Source organism: Urocampus carinirostris, chromosome 6, assembly GCF_059441175.1.
Source record: "Urocampus carinirostris isolate Australia breed hairy pipefish chromosome 6, RoL_Ucar_1.0, whole genome shotgun sequence".
NCBI classification, from domain to species: Eukaryota; Metazoa; Chordata; class Actinopteri; order Syngnathiformes; family Syngnathidae; genus Urocampus; species Urocampus carinirostris.
In genome coordinates this window covers 27,336,156-27,363,152 of record NC_142354.1, presented here as the reverse complement: position 1 = coordinate 27,363,152, position 26,997 = coordinate 27,336,156, and the positions used below count along the sequence as shown (strand labels likewise).

General features: G+C 39.4%; 2 protein-coding genes across 5 annotated transcripts in view; one reads left to right on the top strand and one right to left on the bottom strand.

The window, feature by feature from the left end:
• The window catches only part of frmd4ba (FERM domain containing 4Ba), a 78,391-nt gene extending 61,365 nt beyond the window's left edge, over positions 1 to 17,026 (top strand). For 3 of the 4 annotated variants that reach the window (XM_088338532.1, XM_088338531.1, XM_088338528.1), the window contains exons 14-23: positions 1,663 to 1,804; positions 1,884 to 2,017; positions 2,891 to 3,007; positions 4,003 to 4,231; positions 4,312 to 4,368; positions 4,443 to 4,578; positions 6,647 to 6,802; positions 8,344 to 9,104; positions 9,198 to 9,324; positions 14,763 to 17,026. In XM_088338532.1, coding sequence (XP_088194658.1) covers positions 1,663 to 1,804; positions 1,884 to 2,017; positions 2,891 to 3,007; positions 4,003 to 4,231; positions 4,312 to 4,368; positions 4,443 to 4,578; positions 6,647 to 6,802; positions 8,344 to 9,104; positions 9,198 to 9,324; positions 14,763 to 14,868 — 1,965 coding nt within the window. In that variant the 3' untranslated portion in view covers positions 14,869 to 17,026. Of the gene's footprint in view, positions 1 to 1,662; positions 1,805 to 1,883; positions 2,018 to 2,890; positions 3,008 to 4,002; positions 4,232 to 4,311; positions 4,369 to 4,442; positions 4,579 to 6,646; positions 6,803 to 8,343; positions 9,105 to 9,197; positions 9,325 to 11,035; positions 11,099 to 14,762 lie in introns of all 4 variants that reach the window. The other variant, XM_088338529.1, reaches the window with a different exon arrangement.
• A 4,714-nt stretch (positions 17,027 to 21,740) lies between these two features.
• Positions 21,741 to 26,994, bottom strand: LOC148364441 (PRA1 family protein 3-like). Its single transcript, XM_088338534.1, has 3 exons — positions 26,745 to 26,994; positions 22,328 to 22,545; positions 21,741 to 22,247 (listed from the first exon to the last, which is right to left on the bottom strand). Exons 1-3 carry the CDS (start codon positions 26,921 to 26,923, stop codon positions 22,072 to 22,074), a joined length of 573 nt encoding a protein of 190 aa, XP_088194660.1. The 5' UTR covers positions 26,924 to 26,994; the 3' UTR covers positions 21,741 to 22,071.
• Positions 26,995 to 26,997: the final 3 nt, after the last annotated feature.

Genomic DNA, 26,997 nt, shown 5'->3' with positions numbered 1-26,997 from the left:
AGCTTAATTTTGGACGGATTTACTTTTACTTTGAAAAGAATAGATAATGGAAGCAATGTCTGAAAAAATTGAGTGTTACATTTTCTAAAAGATGCGACTCACCCTTTAGTCATTATGGTATTAGCAACCTGGTACAGTAAAATTTAATGATGAATAAGCATTAAGTATTCTAAAAATGGAGTTGAGTTAATCTAAGGCAAGTGATTTCACCTTTGAAATTATTTAGTTATTAAAATCTTTTTAAGCACTTGATTTCTTGGAAAACAACAACAACATGATTGATTAGAAGACACTAAAACAGACCAATACATTTTAATCAACACACTCATTTTTCTTTCAACATTACAAGCCTCCGAACTTGAAATGGTCCATTTTGAATAATTTAACAAAATACAAATGTAATAATAATAATTTGATTTCGATTTAAATTATGCTATCATCATATTTGTAACAATGTCAAGATATAAAAGGTTTTTTAATCTTGTTTCACTGGCAAATTATTTCACTCATTTTAAATATTATTTTTCCTATTTTGTTTTTTAAAACAAGAAAAACAATGGTTTGCATGTTATTATGATACCATATCTTAGAATGTTTTCCGAGTACAGAGTGTATCAAAAATGTGATATTTTTTCAAATAATTACATTCATTTCCCTGTTCTAACTCTCAAGAAGATACTTTGTGTAAAAAGAAAAAAAATGTAATCTGCTGGAGACTTTTATCCAAGATATTCCTAAGCACGTTTGTCATAAAATGGATTACCAAATGCATGTATGCCGTGTCTCAGGCGTTGCACATATTGGACATTTGTGAAATCGTTCACGGAATCCAAATGCTTTTGAAATATTATGATCTTCAACATCAATAGCTTTTAATTTCATTTGCCTAAATCATGCACTTTCTGTGATTTTCACATCTCAAAGGATATCAACATTTTGAAAAACAAGATTGAAACATTTATTGTATATATTTTAATTAAAATTATTTTTGAAATATTATTTGAATATGTCTTTAAAATAAGAAAAACAATCTTTCAAAATAGAACAGTTATGTCAAACAAGACTATACAGTATTTACGTCAAATGCGATAATTGCTTTTTGTGGTGCAATTTTTTTTCGCAACTTTTCTTTAGTTAAGGGGTTAACCAACATTGTAACCTTACTTCCAATAATTACAACTGGTAATTACTTGATAGTAACATAGAAACAACATCGATATAACATGACTAGTGGTTGTGTTAGAAATGCATTTAAAAAAAAAAGTATCTCTTAGATTCATAATTTAAATTCTATTCAGGCTACAAATGAATGATATAGAATTGGATTTGGTATTTGTTTGGTATTATTTAGGGTATTGGCCAGTGACTACAGTCAAAACAAACTAGGTTTACAATGAACAGGGATTATTAGACTTGGTGGAGGAACCCCTCCTCCACTGCATGTCTGTTCACGCCTCTCATGTCCATTAATCCCTGGTAATTCCCCACTTTGCTGGGAATTAACCCAATTATTTGTTGGAATAATATACACCTTTTGGTGTTCTGTTTTTGTGAAGTTTGTGAGAAAAAAATGATCAAATTAGGCCACTATCTTAATACAATATATTCAAATAGAACATTCTCATTTTCACCTTATTCAAATGCACTTTTTTCTCCATGTAGTCAAATATGAGCTCTACAAGAAGTACTGGAGACATTGCCATGGATCTTACGGAGATCAGCGCCCAGCGGATCGGTAAACTTCCAACTTCTGAAAGCAAAAACCATCTCATCATGGCAAGCAGCGGAAGCCTCATCTCTGCCGGTACGTCATCGCTTCATCCGCACGGTTCTCGGTGGCCCGTCCACTTGACTCGTAGTCTACCCCGTACATGCTCTGACAGGTTCTGCTGATTCCGACGTCACAGAGGAGCAGAAAAAAGAGAAGATCTCTCAATTGAAAACAAAAGAGAAAAAACTACAAGATGTACTTGCACAGAAACTGGAAGAACTGAAGAAGATCTGCATGCGAGAAGCGGTAAGTCTGTTAATCTTCTTTATTTTTTATTCCATAAAACTATCGGTCAGCTCTAATGCAGTGTTCAGCATATACTGGGCCACGGACCAATACTGAGCTGTGGATCTTTGGGTTCCAGCCACACAGAAAGAAAAAAAGTTTTTGCTTATACAGTATTTATTCATGTATAAATACATTTTTTTCTACCCTCCAAAAAACCCTCAAAGTTTGGGTGCACATTACACACTAGTAGTATATTAGTTTATTCGAGCAATGATTTATTAGTTGACAATTACTGCTGACCACAATTGCTGAGCGTTGCATGCAATGGGAATTGAACCTGGATTGCAGCGATGAGAGTGCTGAATCCTAACCTTTAAACAACTAGGAATGTTGATGACATAGAAAAAGGCATTATGTTTTAATCTCATTTTTATCCCACTATCTTTACTCACAGTGCCACTTTAAACAATGCAGTCATTGAGAATTATGAGAAAGAGTTCAGCTGAGTTAGCAGGTAGTTGCCTTGCATGGCTGACGGTTAGTTAGTGTGTAAAAAGTGAAAAATGTGAGGCACATTGTAAAGCGCTTTGGGAGGTCTTCATCGACTTGAAAAGCGCTATATAAATGCAGACCATTTACATTTACAATGTGGTACCGTGAGTAAAAAATAGTGTGATGATTATGATGAAAATCAAATGCCTTTTCCTATGTCATCTATTCTAGATTCTAAACGGTTTAGTGATAGGCTTATTATTATTATTATCATCCTTGTTGTCGTTATTACTACTTATGTACTTACTGGGCTTGTCCGCGATAATATTGTCAGAAACGGTTGCAGACTTCGGCTCAAAAGCACAAAATGTGTATTTACTTGATGATTTTCATTTTTAGGAACTTACTGGCAGATTACCTAAAGAATACCCTGTGGTTTCTGGCGAAAAGACCCCCCATGTTCGAAGACGTGTGGGCACAGCGTTCAAGCTTGATGACCTTTTCCCCTACAATGAGGTTAGACCAAAAGACCGTTTTGTTGTGTTTCGCTAACGTTTGATGTGTTGTTAGCTTGGCAGCATTGCTGCTCCATTGCGCAAAACGTCCCTGTAACGCTTCTGTTGTCAGAACATTGCGTCGTTGTGCTAAAACACTGGCATTCATTTTTGCGTGTCTTCCCGACGAGATGACACCTCACGGGTAGTTGTCGAAAGTGTTAAGGTTCGGGCTGTCTTTATGGAAAACATGTGAAGGAACTTACAGTATAAGTAAAACGTCTGTTGAACAAATGAAGTCACCGAATAAGTAAGAACATTCAGAGCATTGTTTCTCTAGTGCTTTGTACGTGTCACAGATTGAGGGTGCTGCCAATATGCTGGGAAGTAGAAACCGAGGCAGACGTGTTAAAAAAAAGATTGTTGTTTTACAACAAACCCAGGTACAAAGTAGCAAAAACCAACCAGTAACTTGGCTTAAAACAAATAAAAAAATGTCCAAACCAGAAACAAACCTGATGTGACCATGACAACGGCAGTGACCTGAGAACCTCTGGAGCAAGTCTAGAGCTAGAATAATGAGGGGCAAGTGTGGTCACTTATCAGACGCAGGTGGGCACTTCGTAGCCACTCCCCCCAGTGTGGCGCCCTCTGGAAGGAGTAATTAATTTCCAGATCCTGGCAATAAGCCTGGCCGGTCTTTTATTGTCCAGGCTATCAATGAAGAGTAATGTCCAACTGGTGTTCAAACTCCACTCTCAAATCGACACTTCCACTCCTCAAATATTAAATAATAAGCCGTCCCACCAAGTGAAGAATATGATTGGTCGAGCGATATTTACCCAGGTTAAACTGTGTTCCTAAATTTGCCCTGTCCTGGACCGCCAGGCCCAAGATGTTAGCACTGTAATTAATACTCCAACTGTGTCTCAAATCTCAAAACTTGTTGGCAATGATTCTTTGCATTGACGTTTGAAAGAGATTTTTCAATTGACTCCCGTGCGTGTTTTTCTTTAGGACCCTCATTTGAGGGATCTGGAAAGCCAATTTGCCTTGCAGCAGAAGATCGTGGAAGCTGCCATCAAGTTAACCAACGAGCTGGACCTGACCAAGACAGTGAAAAAAAAGAGAAAAAGTCGATACCTGGATGAAATGAGAAAACTGGAGGAGATCGAGGGAGAGATCAACGCCTATAGGATCAGAAAAGGAAAAAATCCCACCCAAAGGGCTTCACTAATTTTAGCAGGTGCAATAAATAACCTACTTATGCAATACATTATCATCCAGTATTTCAGCGTACTAATTTTCTTCCATTATAACTCATAGATGAAGTCAATCCGTCAGACCTCAGCTCTCTCTCTGACAGCTTCACATTGGATGAAGGTATGACCCATTTTAATCAGCGTTCAGGGAGGGTTCGAATGCGGATTTTTGCACAACCCTATTTCTCTCGATAGACGACGAACTCAGCTCTCAGAGGCAACGTTCGAGTTCAGTTCAGTACTCTCCAAGACCGCACCATGCAGAAACACTAAGCATCCACTACGGCAATGAGAGACGAGCTTCAGACAATGACCAGCACACAAACAGCAGGTATGAACGGCCCTGTAAGCATGTAAAACAATATTAAATATAGTACTTTTATGTGACTTTGACCGAAAATGGAAGATTGTAAATATATTCCTTTAAAAGTTTCTGGTCATGGAAGGCCTGAAAAGTTTTCACTGATGCCGGTTGATAAGTTTATAGTTTTAAAGACACTAAAATACGAAGAGCAAACGAAGCAAAGAGAATAGGAAAAGACTGCAAGATATAAGAATCCAACTAGTACTAAAGGTCCTCTTATAGTCTACTGTTTTTATTAAAATATCCTAGGTTTCAAAAAGCAGATCAACCCAAAAAGGTGTTGAAATCATAGAACAGCAACACGATTGGCAAATAGTTACAATGATGCAAATAGTGCACACGCGCTCTTTAATAATTAAAATAAAGAACAGTGGGAATTAATAGTCCAAATAATATAAGCAAAAAGGTTGCTACCAACGTTAGCAAATAGCTTTGAAATGTCTCCGTCCTGTTTGAAGCTAGCGATGTAGATCTGGCTGTCTTTTTACTTTGGCAGCTAAAGTCATGGAGGGCTAGCATCGCTAATGCGACTGCTAAAGTTAGCGGCTAGCGTACCTCGGTACGCGAGAAGGGTATACCCAACTGCTTATTTGTTAGCGTAAAGTTAATCAAAATGAAAACCTGTTGGTTGCTCAAATGTTTGATCCCTTAAATTTTATAGCTAATAATTTATATTTTTATCTCAATAAGCAAAACATTAAATAAACAAGATTTCCTGTTTATGTCTTATTTTTTTGTGTCCACAAAAAAAACCTAATAATTGATTTATCATTTATATTTATATTACGTAATTTATGATTCTTTTTTTTGTTTGTCTGTTTTTGGACTCTCATGAGACATTTCACTTATTAACATGTATGTCCTGTTCCATACCTTATCCAAATCCAGATGTATAACTTATCAGACAGAAATGCAACTCGAAGTGCTGTATGAAACATGAAATGTGCAATAGAATAAAACGCTTACATAAAGTACCTTTTAATATAGAAAAATTGCAATTAAAGCTATTTAAAATCACACAGTTCACGGATCCCTTAACCACCAAGGTCATCGGGGCACCACTTCCTGTTGTGTGTTTTAGGCAAATACAGGCTAGCGGCGCCCATCCCTGTTCAGGCCATTTTTATGGGTAGGGTTTTGCTCCCCAACATGAAACAGATACTACTGGTTTGCGTGGATACTAGTAGTAGGTGAAGCCTCCTGATCTTACTCAGATTCAGCACCCTCATCATCTAGTCGCTATAGTTTTTCCGTGTAAAGCAAGAATACTGATTATGTGAAAAAACTAATTTGTTATTAAATAATGAGTATCAAATGACTATCACATCCTACAATACCCAATGCATCTCTTGTTGCTTTCTATGACAAGGAAAATAATCTTAAAATAAAAACAAACAAAAACAACATTTTCTTTTAGTGATACCTTTTTATAACTTTTGGTCCAGCATGCCGGAAAAGTTAGCTTAAATTATTTGTTGTTTTTCTTCTCACCTTTAAATGAACATGAAAGATAAAATCACCATCAATGTTGAAACAAGTCCAGAAATATAAAATAAGATAATTCTAATTAAAAAGTGATTGTGACATTTAGAAAAATAATAATATATATTTCCCCAAAATCACCTATGATATTTACGCATTTTGCTAGCACTTTCACACACTTCACTGTGTGTACGTGGAGTTTTTCCAGACCTGTGAAGCCGCTCCAGATCTGCATTCCTGCCAATTGCCTCCTCTTTTTCTTCGCAAAGCCCCCCTTATCATCCCAAATTCATCAGTTTTAAAAATAGATGAACAAACATAGCAACCAACAATCCACATATGGTGTCTGAGAGGCAAATCTTTAAAGAGCTAGCGCTTCTCTTTCCTGTGTTGCTTTTGGATGTAAGCTGATGTTGAGCAGTCACGATCCGAGCTGACCTAAATGCTGTAATCAGGTCGACGCTGTAGCATACTTGTTTTTCTTCAGACTAGTCCGGAAATAGATGCGAAGTGTGTTAATCATGCTGAAATCAAATTATTTTCTTTGTTCCAGATCAATTTACAGTCAAATCCAGGAACCAATGCACCACGGTCACCATGATGCCTTATTAAGTCCGTACAAATCAGTTCCCAGACTGCAACGGGATTCCCGCAGTATGCCTCCCACTCCCATGCTCACGCGAAATGCTTACAGCAGTAACCACCTCAAGTGAGTAATTTTCAAAGTGGATGCATTTTGACTAACTACATTTATTTGTGTGTAACACATGTTCTTGTTTTTTTCCTAAAAAAGAACAAAGTTTGGGTGTGCGTTATACACAAAGTTTCACGGTAGTATACTACCGTATTTGTGCAAACAATTTAGTATTGCTGACCACAGTCTCAAAACAATGGATGCAAGGAGAATCGAACCCGGGTCGCACCTGTGGGAGCGTCTAATTTTAACCACTGGACCAACAGAGAAATAGATGACATACATCTAGGTTTTCAATTTTATCTTATTATCACACTGTTTTTGACGGTACCGGTATTGATTTTTTTATGGTGCCTGTTTAGTATAAATCATTTTTGTTTTGTATGAAAGCCACAGTTGTAAACTGCCAAATATTTTGGGAATTACACGTTTTTTGTGCCTAGAGGCTGTGTCAACAATGATTGAGTAGGCATTTACAATATACTGTATTTTTCTGTGCATATGTAAGAGTTTGTCTCGTATCTTGTCTCGTTTCCGCTGTTTCTATCCTTCACAACATTATTGAAGCACAGGTGAAGAAATTGAGGGACTGTTTAAGCTATTAGAATGCACTATGCAAATCAGTGTTTCTGGCATCGTGAATAAAATCAGTATGACAATGAGATAAGCTTTAATGCCTTTTCTTATGTCATCTGTGCTACTGGAGGTCTGATGGTAAAAGTCGTGGCTCTCTCACCACCATGACCTAGGTCCAAATCCTGTTGCATACAATTCATTTTGATTTGGGCCAGCGATAATTATTGATCAATTATTATTTTCAATTATTGATCAATTGGTGCTCAACTAAACCTTGTGTTGTACCGCTCACAAGAGGAAGATCCTGAGCCTGACCCGAGATTCAGGTCTAGTCGGGCCAAAAATGTCAGGTTAGGGACGGGCTTCTCTCTCGCTGACTTTTTATTTTCAATTCCCCACTTGTCATTGTTCTTTGTTTATTTTTATTTGTGTCGCATGGTGGAGGATGAATTGTCCACTCTCATGCAGCGCGGCCCCTGACGCTGCTCGGCCGATTCTCCACTGTGCGACACAAATCAAAAGAAACATAGAACAGTGACGGGTATTTTTTTTCTTTTTAAGTCAGCGAGAAAGAAGCCTGGGTCAAATTAAAAAACTACCTCAAATCAAGTTAATTGGTGGGGCTCGGGCTGGGTCGGGCTTTAATATACGCGGGTTGGATGTTTTAGGCCCAATCTTCCCTTTTAACACACCTCTACAACTACCCGGTACTGTATGTTTTTCCAATTTTTTTTATGGTATTCTGCGGTATCTAAGGCACATTTTGGGTTTAAAGGTGTGCTTTATTGTCTGAAAAATATGGTACTCTAATTTCTAAGATAAGCTCTAGTTTTTATAAGAGGGTCCATGTAGCGCTAAGTGCTTCAGTCCTCAATGAGTGATGGAACCAGAGAACCGGCAACAACTAAGGTTGAGGTCTGCCTTGGCCTATAAACCACTGTGGTACCCCCTTGTTTCATGTCTGTGTTTTCAACTTCCAGATCAGAGGACAGCTCCCAGGTTTTTCGTCAACGCAGCGGGAGTTTAGAGTCCCAATCCAAGTTCCAAGCTGAACCCGAATCGCGTGTGCCCGCCATCAACCTGGCCCCTGCCCGCCGCAGCAACAGCACCGAGGTGCTCGACGACGGATCTTCTTACACCAGCCAATCCAGTGTGGAGTACGCAGTTCCTGGCAACCACAACCCCCGACGTCGAGTGCGAGGCCGCCACAGGAGAGACATTTACGCCAACACGGGCAGCATGCCCAACCTTGCGCAAGCAGAGACCCAATGCTACGCCTACCAGCCCCGTTCGCGACCTACCACCACCGCCTTCTACATCACGGGATATCCTCACCACGCCGAGCCTGAGCCGTACTCTAACGGCGTCTATATGTACGACAACCAAACAGAGGGCCACTATAGCGTCAATCCGTCGTACAATTCTTCTCACGCTGCCTACCGTGCCCACGATCCCCGCGGTCGCTACGGCCACGACGAGTTCGATGGCGCTCCGCAGAACCTCTATGCAACGTTACGACCGCCCAGGAACCGCCAAGCTCCTCGCAGCGAAGAACAGACGTCAAGGAATTATCAAAAAGCGGTTGTAGCCGAACATTTAAGAGGCTGGTACCATCGTAACACCGTGTACAAGCAGGCCGGGTACGGCTGCGACTACGATCAAGGCTCCCAGCACAGCGTGAACTACCAAACCATTCCGGCTCCCTTCAGCCACAACAACAGGAATCTCTCCCACTCTTCAGGTTAGACGGGTTCCGAGGCCGAGGCGATCGTCTAATCCTGTGTTGAAATGCGAGTGATTCAGTACTAACTTGAGACTTTCTTTGTGTTCTCAGTCTCCTCCAATGGCAACTGGCATGGCCATATTAGTAGTCATGGTAGAGTGGATTGTGATATGCCCAAGCAGATGCCACCCACTTACAGCTATACCACAGCTCCATTCAGCCGCTCCAACCACAGCAGGTAAGAAGCAGAATTTAGATCTGTATCACATATGCAATCCTAGAACTAAAATGCTACATTTTGCATACTGGGAATTTATGTTTTTGGAACACAGAATCTGAAGCAAGCCCTCGTCTGCACACCTATAGTAATAACGATGGGCACAAATGCACTGCAAAACTTGGAGGCACAACAACTAATGGATTAATCAACCATTAATCATTTAATAAATTAATCTCCAACGTTTCAGATTGGATATGCACTACACAATCTATAATTACTTAAAAACATTAGAATTAGATATTTGTTGATTTTGTTTTAGGGGGGTTCTATAATACAGGACCAGGTCTTAATTGAAATAAAACACATTTGATAAATTTCATATTTTAACCCCAAAAACATTTAGTTTATACAAATTCAGGCAACTGTATCAGAAAAATGAAAAATGATCGTCGGATAAGAATGGAATCTAGAAAAAGGGGCATTTTGTGGGTAAAATTGTTCTTGTCAGGACCAGAACGGAGACAGGACTCACTTGCGTTACGTTTCTCTCAGTTTTATTAGAAGAAAGGAAAGGGTTGCACCCACGATCCGGTGATAGCTGGACGCGGGAAGAAGGTCGCTCTGAATGCGTAAGTGGGACTTCCGTGGCAAGCGATGGCAGTGTCGGCAACGGGAAAAAACGGGTCAGTAGCCGGGCAGGAGAGCAATAAACGTGGTCGGGATCAGAAACGAGTCGAAGCCGGGAAACAGACTGGAGCAAAAGCAGGTGGGAGTCCGGGTCGAAAAAGCTTTCCTTGAGTACACTGAGGTTCGCAGACAAACTGACAACCAGTGATAGACGTGGGTTTAAATAGTGACAGGGAGCCAATCAGAGTCCGAGGCAGTTGGCGCCAAAGGAACGTGCACAGGTGCATCCCATCGGTAATCATGACAGTTCTTCCTAATTTGTTTATTTTTGGGGGAAAAAAGTACATTATTTTCCAATCACCTGACATGCTGTGAGCCTAAACCAGGAACAAAATAAAGTCATTCTTTAGTAATCGTTGGAAATTTTCATTACTTGTGATGTTGGCCGATAACTGAGTTTATGATCAAGATATGACACAGTATAATCATTTCATTTCAAAGAAATAATTTCCTGTTTTGGGGCTATCTACCATGGAAATAGATCACTAATGAAAGCCTCATTTTATGGTACTGGTAGTCTAACCATGGACGCCTTTTGGTGGCCATTTTCAAGGGCGTATATGTGGCATGGACAGAGAGGGTGCGTTTCTACCAATATTGAGCAATCATATTTCGTCCCAATCAATTTTATGTGCTCACTTAAAAAACGAGTTATGTCTCGATAAAAATTTAGAAATCATTTTTTTGTCCCCAGCAATTTTATAGTTACTTGAAAAAAATGCCCTACGTCCCCTACCAATGCCACGACCAAACCTATACCCTTGGCCAATTTACCACCATGAACTACAAATCATAAGACTTCAATTTTGCGAAAAAAAAAAAAGTGGTCTTCTTTGAATGTATCCGCCATTGTTTTGAGGGGGGACAAATTCTTTTTCTCAGTGCAGGTATCTGTGACTCCAGAAGACCATCAGTAATTAAAAGTTGAAGTGCTATCGGTGCTCGGGGTTAGCGAACAACTAATCATGTTTGGCTGAGCAGTTTTAATTTTCCTCCTCTTACCTTCCCTGCTGTTCCTTCTCCCCTGGCTGGCGACGGCCAGACCTCCCCAGCCCCGAGGAGTTTCAGGCTTCACTAAGGTGCCCCTCGCTAAGGCTAAATCATAGTAAGTGAACGCCAAGAGGTTGCGCGTTTGCTGCTTTCTAGACTCTTATGGTTAGCTCGCTGTCAATGTTTTGTCTTGAACTTTGCATTTAAGATTTTTGACTGACTGATCAGTGACATGCACGCTAAGCTAATTGCATGGCTTTGCTCTTTTGCTCGTTGTCTTTGTTGTTCGGCGGTCACATTCCTCTGCAAAAAAATTTGTGCTGACCTATTTCCCCACTTAATGACATTCACCCACATATGCAGATTTTTCCCATTGGCAGATTAGTGAGGCATTAAGAGAGGTGTGCCTATAGTACTGAAAGAAATCCAATTTGCCTAAGAATAAGTCTATAAAAGGGAGGCAACGGTGTGACTTTAGCCCAAGTGGTTTCCCAGGTCAAGGTGACCTGAGTTCTTGCGTGTCAGATTGGCCGAACACTCCCAAGTCTTTACCTCTTTGCTGATTTCAAGCGTGTTTAGAGGTGAGAGGCACTCAAGTGGCAGAGGGAAATTGTGGCCCCTGAGCGTTTCATTGCTATGCGTGTTTGTGCGCTATCTGCTGTTTTGCCGCGTGGGAATGTTGACCACAAGTTCGAGTCATCTCAAGTGTAGCTCGCCTGGGATGTGAAAAGGGACTTTGACACAGTCTGGTGTGAATTGGTCTAAGTCTAGACTACGGTGGTAAATCCTCATAAACGCTTTTCACAACAAGCATTTTTTGTAAGGGATAAGACGAACTGGTTAAAAATAAATCCCCCCCAAATGTTTCTTTGATTGGCCCACAACATAAACTGTGATTGGTGATTGAATCTTTAATATTATTTCTGCTGGTAATAAATTCAATACCAGTGCCAGTTAGTTATTCCCCTCATGGAATAAGGCCGCAGCTAGCCATTTTTTTGTTTTTCATAGTTTTGTTATAATTATAAGTTATTCAAAGAAAAGCCAAAAAAAACCCAAAACGTTTTTATAACATAGTTTTGGTCATCTACTTGTTTTCAATAAACCAGCACACTTGAGTAAGCCTGTGTTGTATCCATTCACGCCAATTAGAGCAACTAAGTAGTGTTAGCACTGCTAGCATTAGCAGCTAGCACTGCTTATGCTAGCACTAACATTGCTGACGCTATCGGTATTCTGGTAGCCTGGTCGGCGAGGCAATTGCTAATGCTAGCGACCGTATCTGCTAAGCAATCACGAATCCTAGCAGCCGCATCTGTGAAGCATTCACTAATGCTATCAGCCACATATGTGTAGAAATTGCTAATGCTAGCCGTACTAAGATCAAGCAATTGCTAATGCTAGTGGCTTTTTTGTTGACGCTAATGGCTAAAGCCGCTATTTTTATTCCCGAATCTGTCGCAGCAATAATGCACGAGTAAGTAAGAAGGGTGGTAGAGGCATAAGCAGTTCAATTGGTCTGAGATACGGAAACCCATGAGGGGGCACAAATCCGATGTTAGCGTTTTTGTAATAACAACTTCAAGAAGACAGGATTTGTACATAATCCTCTCCTAATGTATTCATTCACAAACTAACCAGTTAATATTTTTTTGTCCATTCATTATTTTAAGAACATTGTTTTATACCTTGTCTTCATTAGTCAATGGAAGTTCCAGAAGTTTCTTAGTAAGGGAATTTCCGTCTAGTTTAGTGAAATGAGGTACAACCTGCGAGTATCCAAATATGTTTACGTTTATTTATTGTTGCCGTAGGGAATCAGAAAACATGACCTGTATGTATGATGAGGTCCTCTTCAGTTGAAATTTCGTTTTTTAGCTTCTGAATGCTCAGCCATGCCTTGCCTAGACCTGTGTTTTCCACACTTTTATATCCCAAAAATCTCGAAGCACACAGCCCGTCAAAATGGTTTAGAATTCATTCCAAATACTTATGTATACATGTTTCTTTATCATTGGTGGTCACCGTGGCTTGGGGAGGGTAATACAGGTTATTTAATTAGGTTGGAATATTTTTTATATTTTAAACCTGATTTGGTGTATTGTATCTGTTTTTTCTAGAAGAAAATGTATACGTAAAATGAGCACAAATTCTCAATTCAACTAGAACCAATATTGTTTTACTATGTTGCCATGTTTATTGTTTCTTAGACACTCAAAATAAGAAGAGACGACATCAATAGATTTTTGAACTTGCAAGGAGAACAGGGGAGAGTCCAAACCTTAGACAAGGAATTCCAACCTGAATTGAAATCATTCCACTGAGCCCTTTCTTTTAATAAATCTCATAGGTTTCAAAATCACATCGGCCCTAATGATTGTGGGTACCAAAGAACAGCAACAGGATTGGCCGATAGTGGCTCATTGTCAAAATAACGTTATGGCATCCTATTCAATCTCCTTTGCAGGTGTCCATTATTAAAAACAGAATTAGTTTATCATATGTCCTAACTTTTTTTTAAAGTAAAAATATTTAAGAACAGCAAAATGATGTGCAAAATGTCGTACAATATTTGATTCATTTTGTTATTTTTTGTCTTTCAATCTTAAACAACATTTTAAGACCAAATGAATTATTTAGTTAAGTACTACCTCATGATGATTATTGTATATAAATGATAGTAAAATAGTAATCTGCTGCCACCTACCGATATGGATGTATGTTCCAGTTACTCTGGTGATGTTATTTATTTATTTATTTATTTATTTATTTATTTATTTATTTATTTATTTTTCAAAAACAAAATTTGACAATTTCCTGCAACACATTAGACAAGGGGTGCCAAACAGGCAACACGCAGGCCGGATCAGGCCCGCTAGGGGATTGAATTCGGCCCGCAAAACAACACTCAGAGAAGCGCAAGAGAAAAAAGGCTGCAGGTTGAAATATGTCCACTTGATGTTACCAAAGCCAGGTGCCTCTCACAAACGCTGTACTTGTATCTCTCGCTCTCTTGCTCTCTCGCTCTCTCTCTCTCCCTTTTTCTCCGTGTCTTTTTACCTTCTTTTGCTCTTTTTCCTTTTCCCTCTCTTACTTTCCCCTTCTCTCTTTCTCTTCTTCTCTTTTCTCTCTTTCACTCTGTCTCTGTTTTTCTTTGTTTGTTCCTTTCTCTCTGTGTCTTTTTACCTTCTTTTGTTCTCTCTTTTTCCTTTCCCCTTCTCTCTTTCTCCCCTTCTCTTTTTCTTCCGTTCTCTCTGTATCTTCTTCTCTTTTCTCCCATTCCCTTTCTATTTCTCTTTGGATTTCTTTCTCTCTTTCTTTCCCCCTCTCTCACTACTTCTCTTTTTATCTCTTTTGTTTCTCATGCTCTCTCGCGCTCTCTTTTTTCTCTCTTTCTTTCTTTGTCACACCCTCTCTACTTTTCTCTCATTCTCGTTCTCCTATTTCTTTCTTTTTTTTCTTTCTCTCTAATCTACTGGTCCACCCTCCGAGAGAATGTATGTTCTATCACGTGGCCCCCGACTTAAAATGAGTTTGCCACCCCTGCACTAGACAAACTCTTGAAAATCACTGGTTGAAAAACATTAGTCTAGACAGTGAGTGTGGTTGAACTTTGTCTCATATCCCTTTGGAATATTTTGCCAAATGTAAAAAGAATAGAAACTTCTTTTTGGTAAAATATCGGCATGACTACTCCATTTTGCTATGCATGAGTCAAAAGAGGCTCCTCAATAACAGTAATATCTCCTCCGGTTTGACTCTTATCCTTTTTGTTTCAGATCGTACGTAGATGTCAACCAAATAGACACCAGCAACCCAACAAGCACGGACCCACAGGATGAGATACACTGGCACGAAGACTCAAAAGCAGGAACAATAGTTTAGCTGCTGGATCAATATTTTTCTCAAGTCCTCACTGTGCCTTTAGGCCAACCGCACTTAGCAGCTTCCAAAGAATGAAGGGATTTACACACAAACGCAAAACAGACTTTTGGAGACGCCGTGTGTGCACTGTACCGGGAGCTGCTCCAGTGAGTTGAGTCTATGGAAGCCGTACCGAGCCGCAATGAACAGTTTCGTCACAAGTGAACAAAACCATGAAAGACTACACGAGGCCGATGGATTAAAAATGAAGGAGCTCATAAGGAGTGGACCGAACAACGTCTGGACTACAAGCCGCCATTTTTTCTATATTTTAAACACTACGGCTTACAATCCGATCCAACCTAGCAGTTGGCTTGGAACCAGTTCATTAAAACGAAGCATCGCGAGCGTACGCGGCGGGTGATGATATAATTTAATTCTGCCAAGTGCACTGAATGTCAAAGTGAAGAAATTAAATAAAGCATAGGTAAACGGCAGGAGTAACTATGACTCTCATCGTGAGCCAAATGCCTCGTCATTTAATTCAGTGGTCGGCAACCTTTTCCGTACCACGGACTGGTTTAATGTCTGACTATATTCTCGCGGGCCGGCTTACTCATAATGTTACGATGTAATGGAGCATTATGAGAAAGAATTTTGCCAAAATAACATTGTGCAATGTAAAATAATTGTGAGTAAAAAAATAATGTGATGATTAGATAAAACCTACTGGACACCTACTCTCCGAGCGGCAAGTATTGGGCGCTCTCTCCGTCGTGATCCGGGTTCAATTACCGCTGCATCCAATTCTAAGCAAATGAGGTCAGCAATAATTGTCGACGGATCAAATACGGTGATATAGTATAAAATTTGGTATAAGCCAAAACTATGGCTTTTTTTTCTCTTTCTGTGCGGCCGAGTACCTAACGACCCACGGCACGGTACCAGTCCACAGCCCGGTGGTTGCCGACCTCTGATCTATTCAGTGACACGCATGAAAGCATGAACAAGATTCCCACCGTCCCTTTGGAGTGAGATCACAATCTTGGCAGAATCAGCGGGGAAATGTCCAGTACAGAAAAGTAACATATTGTGCTGCAATTGAAACCCTCGTTTGCAGAGCTGTCAATTTTAATCAACTAGTGCAGCAGTCAATATTAATTCAATTGGCATTGATGTATATGCAGGTGTGTGACACAAACTCTCAAAACGAAATTTAATATCTTACATTGACTAAAATTTAGAAACTCATACACTCACAACCGCCTTTACAAATTCTGACCCTTGTTACTGGTCTCAAGCTCTCCCATCCCTTGCCCACATGACAAAGTGATAGAGAGGAGACCAAATATTGCTACTACTAGATTTAAAAAAGCATTATACATCCCAATACTAGTTACTAAGTAGGCGTACACGATAATTATTGGGCTGACAGTTATCGGACTGATCGCAATCAAATATGACATCACAGTTTTTGGCCCGATTGGAAAAATATACACGTTAATTGCTCTGCTGCCACGCTATCATATTCAATCAGGCGACACTACTTGTAGGAAAGATTCCAAACATTGACGTATGTTTTTTGTCACACTCCTGTGTAAATGTTTATGCCAATTAAAATAATATGAATGCTGCGATTGTTGATTGAGATTGACAAATGCAGGGTCAGCAGACAAGTGTCTTAATCACAAGGTGTTACTTTTCTTTACTAGACATTTCCCCAGTGTTACGTACAGTTTTAAAATCCGTAGAAAAACAAAGTCGAATTCCTTTCTTAAATGTGTGCATTGGGCTTTTAATCAGGTGCACTATGAATTCCGCAAAATATGTTACACTGTGCGGCGGTGACATTTTAGCGGACAAAACTGAGTACAATTGTTTTTTTGTTTAACACCAGTATTATTTGCAAGAATCTAACAATAACTGCCACGCTATGACACAAATAAGGAGTTTAAAGCGAAAAAAATCGGCTGTTTTGCATCCATGCTGGAACTCATGGACTGGTGCTCCTGATTTCTTTTAAGGGAATGCTTCACATTCTGGGGGATTTTTGATACACTGGTTGTTTGTAGAGCATCTTTTGAATTTGTGAAGCATGTAATATATGTTGTAAATGTTAAGCTGGTTCTTAGGATTTTGTATAATTCCACCCGTTTGAATAAAAACAAATCAGATTCGGTTTGAATTTGTCCGTCGCTCGGGAGACACAAAAACTCGGCTAATCCGGTCCGATGGAGGCGCGGCACAGGATTAAATATAAATCGTTCGAGTTAGCTCATTAAATGTCTGTTTATCCAACCCAGTTAATTAAATGGGTTTGGGAATATTTTTAATTAGGCCTGCTAGAGCATAAGGAGGCGCTCATTGCATCCATGTACATCCTATAATGTTTTTTGTTTAGTCGGGGTGGGGGGGCAGCCCTGTAAAAGATTGTTTTGTATTAATCAGCGCCCCTTAGTGGTAAAAACGTCATTAAAAACAATAGTGATTCCAAAAACAATCAAAAACACATGGGGGGCAGATTTAATTTCTTAAACAAATTAACTAGGTGAACTTCATCGAATATGGCCGAATTAGTGTCGCTCGAGTCTCTGTCAAGCCTCCTCTCTCGATCTTCCCGCTTCTCTTCTCGGCCCACGTTTTTTGCGGCAAGCTGGTGTGCCGGCTCCTCACATGGGCGTGCCAGGAAAGCCCCCATGTGGGGCCCACCATGTCGGAGAAGAGCGTCGCGATGTATGGAATTAACCAAAACAACACCGGGCGTTTCCACGTCATCGGGGCCGTGTTCTCCAAACATCGCCTGCCGTCCTCCGTCAGAGTCCTGTTATCAAAATTCCCCAGCCAAAACGTTCCGCATTTGGAACAGCGTGACCTGAAGCCCACTCAGTGAAAATCTTCATTGCACTCAATGAATGTAACTTGTATTCAATCGTATAAAATCTTTTATAGTCAAATGTATAGAATCATTGAATATGTAAATCACTCAGTGCCCTTAAACAAGGCAGACATTTTAGTGTTTGACTGAGCCTATTTAACGCTACTGTTCATTACAACCTGGTAACTAGATTTTAGTAGTAACTACATAGTAATAACATGATAAAGTGTTATTTTAGAAAGGGGTAGCAAACTAGTAGCCCTTTGCGCAAATCAGTAATAAAAACTAGTAGTAGTATCGGTTTTTAAGAGATAGTAGACCCCTGCCATGATCTGTCACAAAAATGTGCTAATTTTTTAGCTGGTCTGCAAGTATGAAAATGGATTTTTTTTTTCCTAGTGCAAAATCTGTGTTTTGATTCTTCTATTTTCTTGACACGCTTCTGTTTTGCCAGGCTGCTTTTCCTGTCTTCACAGAGCTCAAACCAACCAAACCGGTCTTTAAACTCACCACACCTACTGCTGCCCTCCTACTTGTATTTATTAACCCGAACCCTTCCCTTAGGCAGAAATCTGCTTTACGCGTAGTACCTCCCCCATTCTTATTCTAACCTTTCACCTCATTTTCACAATTCCCGGTGGAGGTCTGGGACCACGATGAGTGTTTTTCGGACACAGTTCGGTGGGTTGGAGTGCCTCTGAGTGTTAGGCTTCGCGGAGGGAGGTCTGGCACAATGCCGGCCCCCCGACTTTAGCAAGACGACAGGATCGTGTTTGGCATCCAGCTGTCTCCAATGATTCGGACCAGCTGCAGGAAGAGCTTGTGGGCTGGTCCAGCTGACACTTCACTAGATAAACAAGGAGCTTTTATGTACTGTATTTTCTGGACTATAAGGCGCACCTAAAACCCCTGAAAGTGCGCCTTATAACCATATATGCGCAGGATACGGTAGATAAGAATGGAAATGCATACAGTAATTATAGGTGTGCAGTGCCACATGAGATTTTACGGCAGGGGTCTCGAACTCGCAGCCCTCGGGATGATTGTTTGAGGCCCCCGCCTTAATATGAAAGTTAAAGGGACAGTGTGTATTATTTTCCTACAAGATGTTGCTGTTTTCTGCCGTGCTACCCAAAATGAGAGCTCAAAGCATAACATAAGAGGACATAATCTTGAAAATTTGACTTGATCAAAACGCAACGCATTACTTTTGAAATTAAGAGAACATAGCTAAAAAGTAATAAAAATCCATCCATCCATTATCTGCACCGCTTATCCTCAGTAGGGTTGCGGGGGTGCTGGAGCCCATCCCAGCTGTCTTCGGGCAGTGGGCAGGGGACACCCTGAACTGGTTGCCAGCCAGTCGCAGGGCACACAGGGACAGACAATTTGCTCGCTCATTCAGACCTAGGGACAATTTGGTCCGGCCAATTCACCTGCAATGCATGTTTTTGGAATGTGGCAGGAAACCGGAGTACCCGGAGGAAACCCACAGGAGCACGGGGAGAACATGCAAACTCCACACTGGAGGTTTGATCTCACGACCTCAGAACTGTGCCGCACAGGCGCTAACCACTGCTCTGCCGTGCTGCCATAATGAAAATGAATAAGAAAAAGTAAAACTCCGAAAAAAAAGGAAAATAAAATGAAAACAAGAAAAACAGATAAAATAATGTGAAGAAAAAGAAGAGAAAATTGCTTGACTTTTACATATGTGATTTAAAGTACGAGTTAAAAACAATGTTCAATGAGAAATTAGGTAAAAGTTCTGGTTAAAAAGAAAACAAACCTGACTTTTGATCAAAACTGTGACACAAGTAAAAAAATCAGGGATTTTCAAACAAGCAATCTTGAGGCCCTGGCGTCCATTGAAATTCCATTTCAAAATAAAAGTTCGATTAGGCAGCATGGGGTAAGACACCTGTTGGGGCGTGCACAAAACACGTGCTGCAAAGGATCGTGAGCAGCTGTACGAGAGAGAACAGGGGCCTCCTGTGTGCGGTCTGAGACATGATTCGACTTGAGCACGTTGCCAGCGGCGCTTCATTTCTGCAAGTTGCGCAACGTGGAAGACAACACGCTGAAAAACTACTTAAGTTGGGAAGGTTCCTTTTAACACACCCGTAAACATAACATGCCACGTTTGCCAACATTTTTACGTTAAAAAGCTCTAGATTTTATCAAGCACTTTGTTTGGACAAAACACAATATGTCTCAAGAATATTAAAATAAAACAAAAAATGTGCGGTTTGAAAACAGAATTGTCAAACTTTAGCCAAAACAAAAATCAAATACGATGAATTCACGCATGAAGAGGCTTTCTTCAAAGTAAAGCAGTCATGAGTCAAGAGCTGTTGTTGTTGTTTACATTTGAAAAGAGTTTTTTTTTAAAGAATCGTCAGGCTTATCTCAGGGGAGAAAAGAGGTAGACTAACGCGAGGGTCAGCAGCCCAAAATTTGTAAAGAGCCATAAAGGACTCCAAAACCAAAGTTACAAATATGCCCGGAGTCACCAAGAACCAATTTTTCTTTTAAATAAAACAAAAGAAAACCCATGGATCAAAGTAAGTCATTTCATATTTGAGATCTGCTCTGCTGAATTGAATCATTTTCTTCACTTATTAGCGCAAATGGCTGCCAATTTGATACGCATTCCTAAAATAGAGTACGTTATTACCATGTCGTTACTATGTTATTATATTATTACAAGGTTACAACTATTAGAAGTAGGGTAAAAATGCGCTCATTTAACCACTAAACACCAACCCTGTATAAGGGAACTGAATGATTTGAATATTCAGCATTAATTACAGGTTCATTTTAAAAACAAATCATTTGGGAAGAATTAATGGAGTACAGTGGAACCTCGGTTCTCGACCATAATCCGTTCCAGAACCCTGTTCAAAACCCAATTTGTTCAATCACCGAAATCGTTTTTCCCATTGAAAGTAATGTAAAATCGTTTTAATCCGTTCCAACACCCTGAATGTTTACCATGAACGTAAACATGATGCTAACCCAGGCTAATCGTACGTTCGCGTAAACTTCCGTACGAAAGATTACGCTAATATGAACGTGTAAAAATAAAAAAAGGATTATGAATAGGATTTCTTACCTTTGTGGTGGACGGTGGGGAGAGAAAAATCAAAAGTTTTTCAACCTCTTCCAAAACTTGCGGCAGTTGCTTGCTTATAGCGCTAACTTCCTTAGCCGCATGACTCGATTTCACAGCCTCCTTATTCTTTACTATCGTACTGATAGTAGATTTAGCCATGCCGTATTCACTAGCAAGATCGGAAATTCGTACACATCTTTCATATTTAGCTATTATGTCTTTCTTAAAGGCAATAGTTGGACGAACAACTTATTTTTTTTTCACCTGTCCTGCTTGCACCGACCTTCTTCGGAGGCATAATTAGGGGCTAAAACACCCGTACGCCGCTCAGCATCGCACCCTAGCGTACCGGCGTTCGAACTCCGATATTTTGACCGAACAGCAAAGCAAGAATTTCTCGACATTTTTGGTCAAACGCCGATTTGTCCGAACTGAGAGGCGTTCGAAAACCGAGGTTCCACTGTATTTAAAGATTGATAAGGCCAATGATTTGTCCTACGTGTTAGAAAGTGAAATGTCCCAGGAAAATCACAAAGATCCATCACCAGGTGATCTACGGCGGCTCTGTCATTTTCATTCACAGTGTGTCCAGGTTATTCACAATATAAAGAGGAAAACATTTAACATTTTGTCACTCAACACTCGGTAAAGAAATCTTGACACAGCACTCTGCTGACATTTAGAGTCAGGTTAAATGATTCACACACTAAATCACTGCTCCAGCCCTAAAAAGTAGAGCGTCCCATCGATTCACATCAGAAAGATAATCAGTCAACTAGAGGGCCCTGTCAAGATGAAAGCCTCGGGGGCGTGCTGAAGGAATCCTGATGGATTTGCCTTTAAGAACCCTTTTGAAGTGTTCCCCCTTAAACATTGACACAGTGAAGTGACTCATGATTTCGATTCATCATGATTCCCAACAACTTTCTTTTATTTTATAGAATTGGAGTTTGCAAGCACATGGCAAACCTAATGTGGGATTACAAACACTCAAATGTGAATTCCTTCGGCATTTCTAGAGATACGTTCGACTTGAGGGAAACCTGGCAGGGTTGGCGTCTGTGAGTGATAAGAGGCAGATACTAGAATTAGGGAGTCGTCGGATAGGAGTGGAACACCCCTTGAGTAAAGCACAATGTTTGATTCTTTTCATCTGGTTCGGATAAACTCAGTGAGTCGGGGTCTTTGGTCGACAGACGGATCAGGAGGAGTGTGTTGTCTTTTCCCGCTTTGGTCAATCCCTCATTCTGGACTCCAGGAAATTCTGAATCTTTTGTAAATTCTCTTCTTGCTGTCCAAGTGCCTCCAAGATCATCCCCATCGGTGACCTTTTGAGGCCGGAGCACTCGATTTTATTCTCCAGTTTATTCTTCATGTTCCGGAGGCGACAAGACGAATGGGCCAGTATTACTGAAAATGTGAACAGATGTAGATGTTTTGAAACGTTTTTTAAAACAACTCATAAACCCATGACCTGGAATGTAACTTACAGGTGATGGGTAACGTGATAGCTGTCATGAAGACCATGACGCTCCCCAGGATGGAGATGACCATGCAGCTTGCCACCATGACAGCAATAACGAAAGCGGTTGGGTTGTCCCTTTTGAAGTTCCCGATGAGGCTTCCGTTTTCTCCAGCCCACACGGAGCCCAGGAATACCCCCGAGACCACTGCCATGGCAGTGAACATCTGGAGAGGGTTCAGGAGCCTAGAGGAGACACACAGGAGCATACTGCTACTGCCGTGTTCTGCTTGCCGATGAGATTTTAATTAATATAGTCGATAGCGCTCCTAAGTGGTGAGAGTGGAGTATTACAGTAACATACCAAAACGAGGCTCAGTGGGATAATGGTCTGATAAAAAATATACACCTTCCTGGTTGCATTGCCCCCAAAAGTGTACATAATTAAATGTTATGCCAAATGTTGTGACAAATATATGTCAGACTTTTCAATTTTTTCTTCTTAAAACCCAAAGTCTATCCATACTGGAATAGTTCTATGTGCCACCTAGCATGAGCTGTCTATTATTTAAAGCACAGATGTCATATCAGTGTAATGACTGTTTCATAATGGCCTGATATAACTTATAAATACAACAATGCAATTTGTATGTAAAATAAATGTAACTACACCTTAATATGAAGTAACTCTGAATTTATTTAATATTCAATTACAAACATAACAGTTGCATTGACAAAATGCAACAACACATACATAGTATATTATGAATTAAATACAGTGATACCTTGACATATGAGCTAAGAGAAATTCGAGATGGGATTTCTTTCGAGCAATAATTTTGCCCAAGACCCAAGTGACAATTTTTTTGAGTTTTTTCTTGCCCTCATGTAGGTTTTAGATCAGGGGATAGTGTAATAATAGTCTGTGGTTTGCAATGATCTGTGGTCTGAGACTCCTTGTGATTAAGTCACAATAAACGTGACTTGACTTGACAAGAATTTTCAGACGTAACTACTAGAGACCGGGACATCTCATTTAACTAACGGCTGTATTTCTATGTTCAAATACTTTTTGAATTTGTTTTTAATGATCAGATGTGTTTTATGGCTATTTAGGTGTAATTTAGATTCTTTTGGGAGGCCGGGAACAAATTACGTAGTTTTCAGTTAAATTGTATCGGGAAATTTTGCCCGATATACAAGCAGTTCCAGATATGAGCCCGATCTAGGAACGAATGTCTAAAGTCTGGCCTGGGGGCCAGTTATTGCCCGTGATCAAATTTTTACTGGGCCGCGGCCTCTGTCATAAAATTAATCATACGTGGCCTGCCAGTAATGTTGAACTATAAAATAAATTTGGACCAAAATAAACATTTGACTAGATAATGACAGTAGACTTTTGGCCACCTTGCCCTTGGCTTTTCGTGAAAATTTTAGCCCACCCCATTTCTTTGGCAACTGTAGATAAAAAAAGGAAAGTTGACTGTGAACACTTCCAGGACAAGTGGAAACTGAAGTATTTCCCCCAAAAATCCGAAACACCTGCATCTGCCGAATTTTCCATGAAACTGTGGTTGTTTTCAAGTCAGGTCAAGCCATGTTTATTTGAATATAATATCAAGTGGCACTGCCAGACAAAACATGCTGACTACAAAAAGCTAACCGGGAAACGAACGCTCTGAAAAGGTTAAGCTACTGGAAGCTGTTTTAACGGCACAGCAACGCTTTTTTACGAGACCCTGCATGTCAAATGAAAATGCTACCAAGGTGAGCTAGGAGGTCGTGACACTGATCACCAAGCACTGCTAACCTTTCTCGGATGTTGAATTTATTAAAGCCTGTTCAAAAAATGCAAGGCTAGAGAGTCGGCCCACACACATTTTCAGCTTAACAAATCTGGTCCGCTTTTTGAAAAGGTTGGACACCCATGATGTAGAGGTATCAATGTGAAACCAAGAAATGGGCATTTTTAGTATAATTTCTCAATCCCACTCATGGATATGGATTTATTGTCGTGTAGCAGTGCTGAGCTGTCACTTTGTTGATATCGCAGTCAGCAAGCATTTTGTCAACACACTCTTTCGACCCATCTATTCGGAGAAGCTCAGATACTTTACGCTCCTGCGGACCACATTGAAGGATGTGGCGGGCCACATTTGGCCAGCAGGCCATGAATTTGACACATGTGATTTAACAGGACACTGTGTAATATTTGACCATTGTATGTCCCTATATTGTGTAGTGCAGGGGTCTCTAACCTTTTTAAAACTTAGAGCTACTTTTTGTCACCAATTAGTGCAAATGGCACCCAGTTTGATATGTACTTCTGAAATTAAAACTTATCATGTTGTTTTACTTATGCTATTACTAGGTGAATAATGACAAGTTGGGTTAAATAAATCACACAAAAAAAGTATTACACTTAAAAAAAAATCACAATGACCCAGCACTGGTTACTTTGAGAGCAGGTTCTCAAGTACCTCAGCTGTCCTTAGGGGGCACCCTGGAGACCTCTGGTGTAGTGCAACCTAAACTGAGTGCTACAAAGAACAAGGAAGAATTCAAACTATGGAGACTCAAAAGTGACCCAACCGCAGAAATTCTTTTATCATATTTTGCCCAGTCTCTCAAAAAGTTTTTGGGGGTACCAGTAGCATCAAGATAGCGGACAAACATGTCAGCTCTTTCTAGGTGAGGCTTATGTTATGTAAAATAAATGCAAATTTCTTGACCTAAGAGTACTTTTATAAAACATATTTATACAATTGTTCATGTATTCCTGCGTTTCATTTAAAATCAACAGTTTTTTTCATGATGTTTGATACTTAGAAGTGCTAAATAATACACAACATCCCTTTAAAAAAATACACACATATATACATGAATATATAAGTTAACTTATCATCCTGGGGATTTGTTTTCTATGACATTAAGGTGGACACATATTGGTCGTATTTTCTTATGTTGTATAAACCTGTATTGATTAGTTTTAGCTTCATTAGAGCCTGAGTGGAAAACTCGCCATGGGAACCTTTTGTTTTTCCTTGGATTATTATTATTCCAATTATTATTATTATTATTATTATTATCATATCATTAATATAATTGTTATAATCATTGTTATTATTATTGTTATCATCATCATATCATTAGTATAAATATTTTAATCATTATTATTACTACATAATTATTATAATAATCATTATTATTATTATTCATAATTATTATTTATTTTAACAATAATTTATTGCCCAAACAAATTGCGTTTTCCAGGGTCTAAACATTCTTGAAAACTCAATAAATTTTACAGGCTCTCCAAGATCTGCAATTATTTTTATATTTTCATATGTGAACATACCCCCCCCCAAAAAATCTACAAATTATTTTATTTATATTTACATACTTTACATAAAGAAACAAAACATAAACAAATTTCCCCCACCGAAATTTCTCCTCATGCCCAGTGGTACCTAAAACTATAAACATAGAATTAATCATCTGAAAATTACAGAACTGCTTCTGAAAGTTTGAATATTGTAAAAAAATTGTTTCATTTTCTGCAATGCAGTTAAAATATTAGAATATAATTAAAACATATACTAGTGTTTTATAGTAGGCTGTAAGCCCTGTTGAGCTATGTTGAAAAAAACAAAAGGATTACAATAATCTAGTTGATTTGTAATGTCATCCAGAATGCTTGACTTTTTTATTGCATTGCAGATAATATATACAATTTCACATGATTCTTAATTTTCGGAGACATTTTCTAAATAACGATAAACTTTAAAAAAAAAAAAAAAAAAAAAAAGAAGACTGCATTAAATGAATATCGCCCTGTTTAGTTGAATTTGACGATGCAACTTTCATTTTTTTCCTAATTCAATTATTTTTGTAAAAACTACTTAATATGCTTGCACATTGAACAAAATAAATTGGGAAAAAAGGAAAGTCGTAGGATAAATTAGTCGCCCAAAGTCATACAGTTAACGGGCAAAGTTCCCCTGCCAAGGAAATGAAGACTGCGTCATTGCTGTCGTGCACTTTCTGGACAATTTTCAACAGATTACTTATTGTTCTCTTTTATTGATGTTCATTATTGCACCCTGGTCATTCTGGAAGGGGGATTACCACTTGTAAGGCCCCTTTTCAATGTTTCTTATTTTCCTCCAGCTAAAGTTTTGAGTTTTTCCTTGCCCGCATGTTGGTTTAAGATCAGGGGATGTGTAATTGTAAGTCCTTTGAGACATCTTGTGATTAAGGGCTATACAAATAAATGTGACTTGACTTGACGACAGTTAAGCGTTTTGTGTGACTGTCATCAGAAGAAAAACAAACAAACTAGTACGCCATCGAACTCAAAAAATGCCATGTTCAGATCAACAAAGACACAATGACGATGACAATCCATTGTTTCATTGTTATTATGCAAATTCGAATCTACTCACCCGACAATAAGGAAAACCGCAACAGACATCGCTAGATAATTAGTTTGATAATAGAGCAAGTTGCTAACCACTCTGTTATTCCATTTTGCCATATCTTTTGTATCAGGTTTGGCGAATCTCTCCCTCCCGGGATAGAAGTCTTCCCACGATCTTATCGGCGCTATTTCCACTTTTGCCATATTGTATTCTTTCCACTTTACTAATCTGACAGCACGGCAACGGGAAATCGCGAAAGAAGATCTCGCGGGATTAT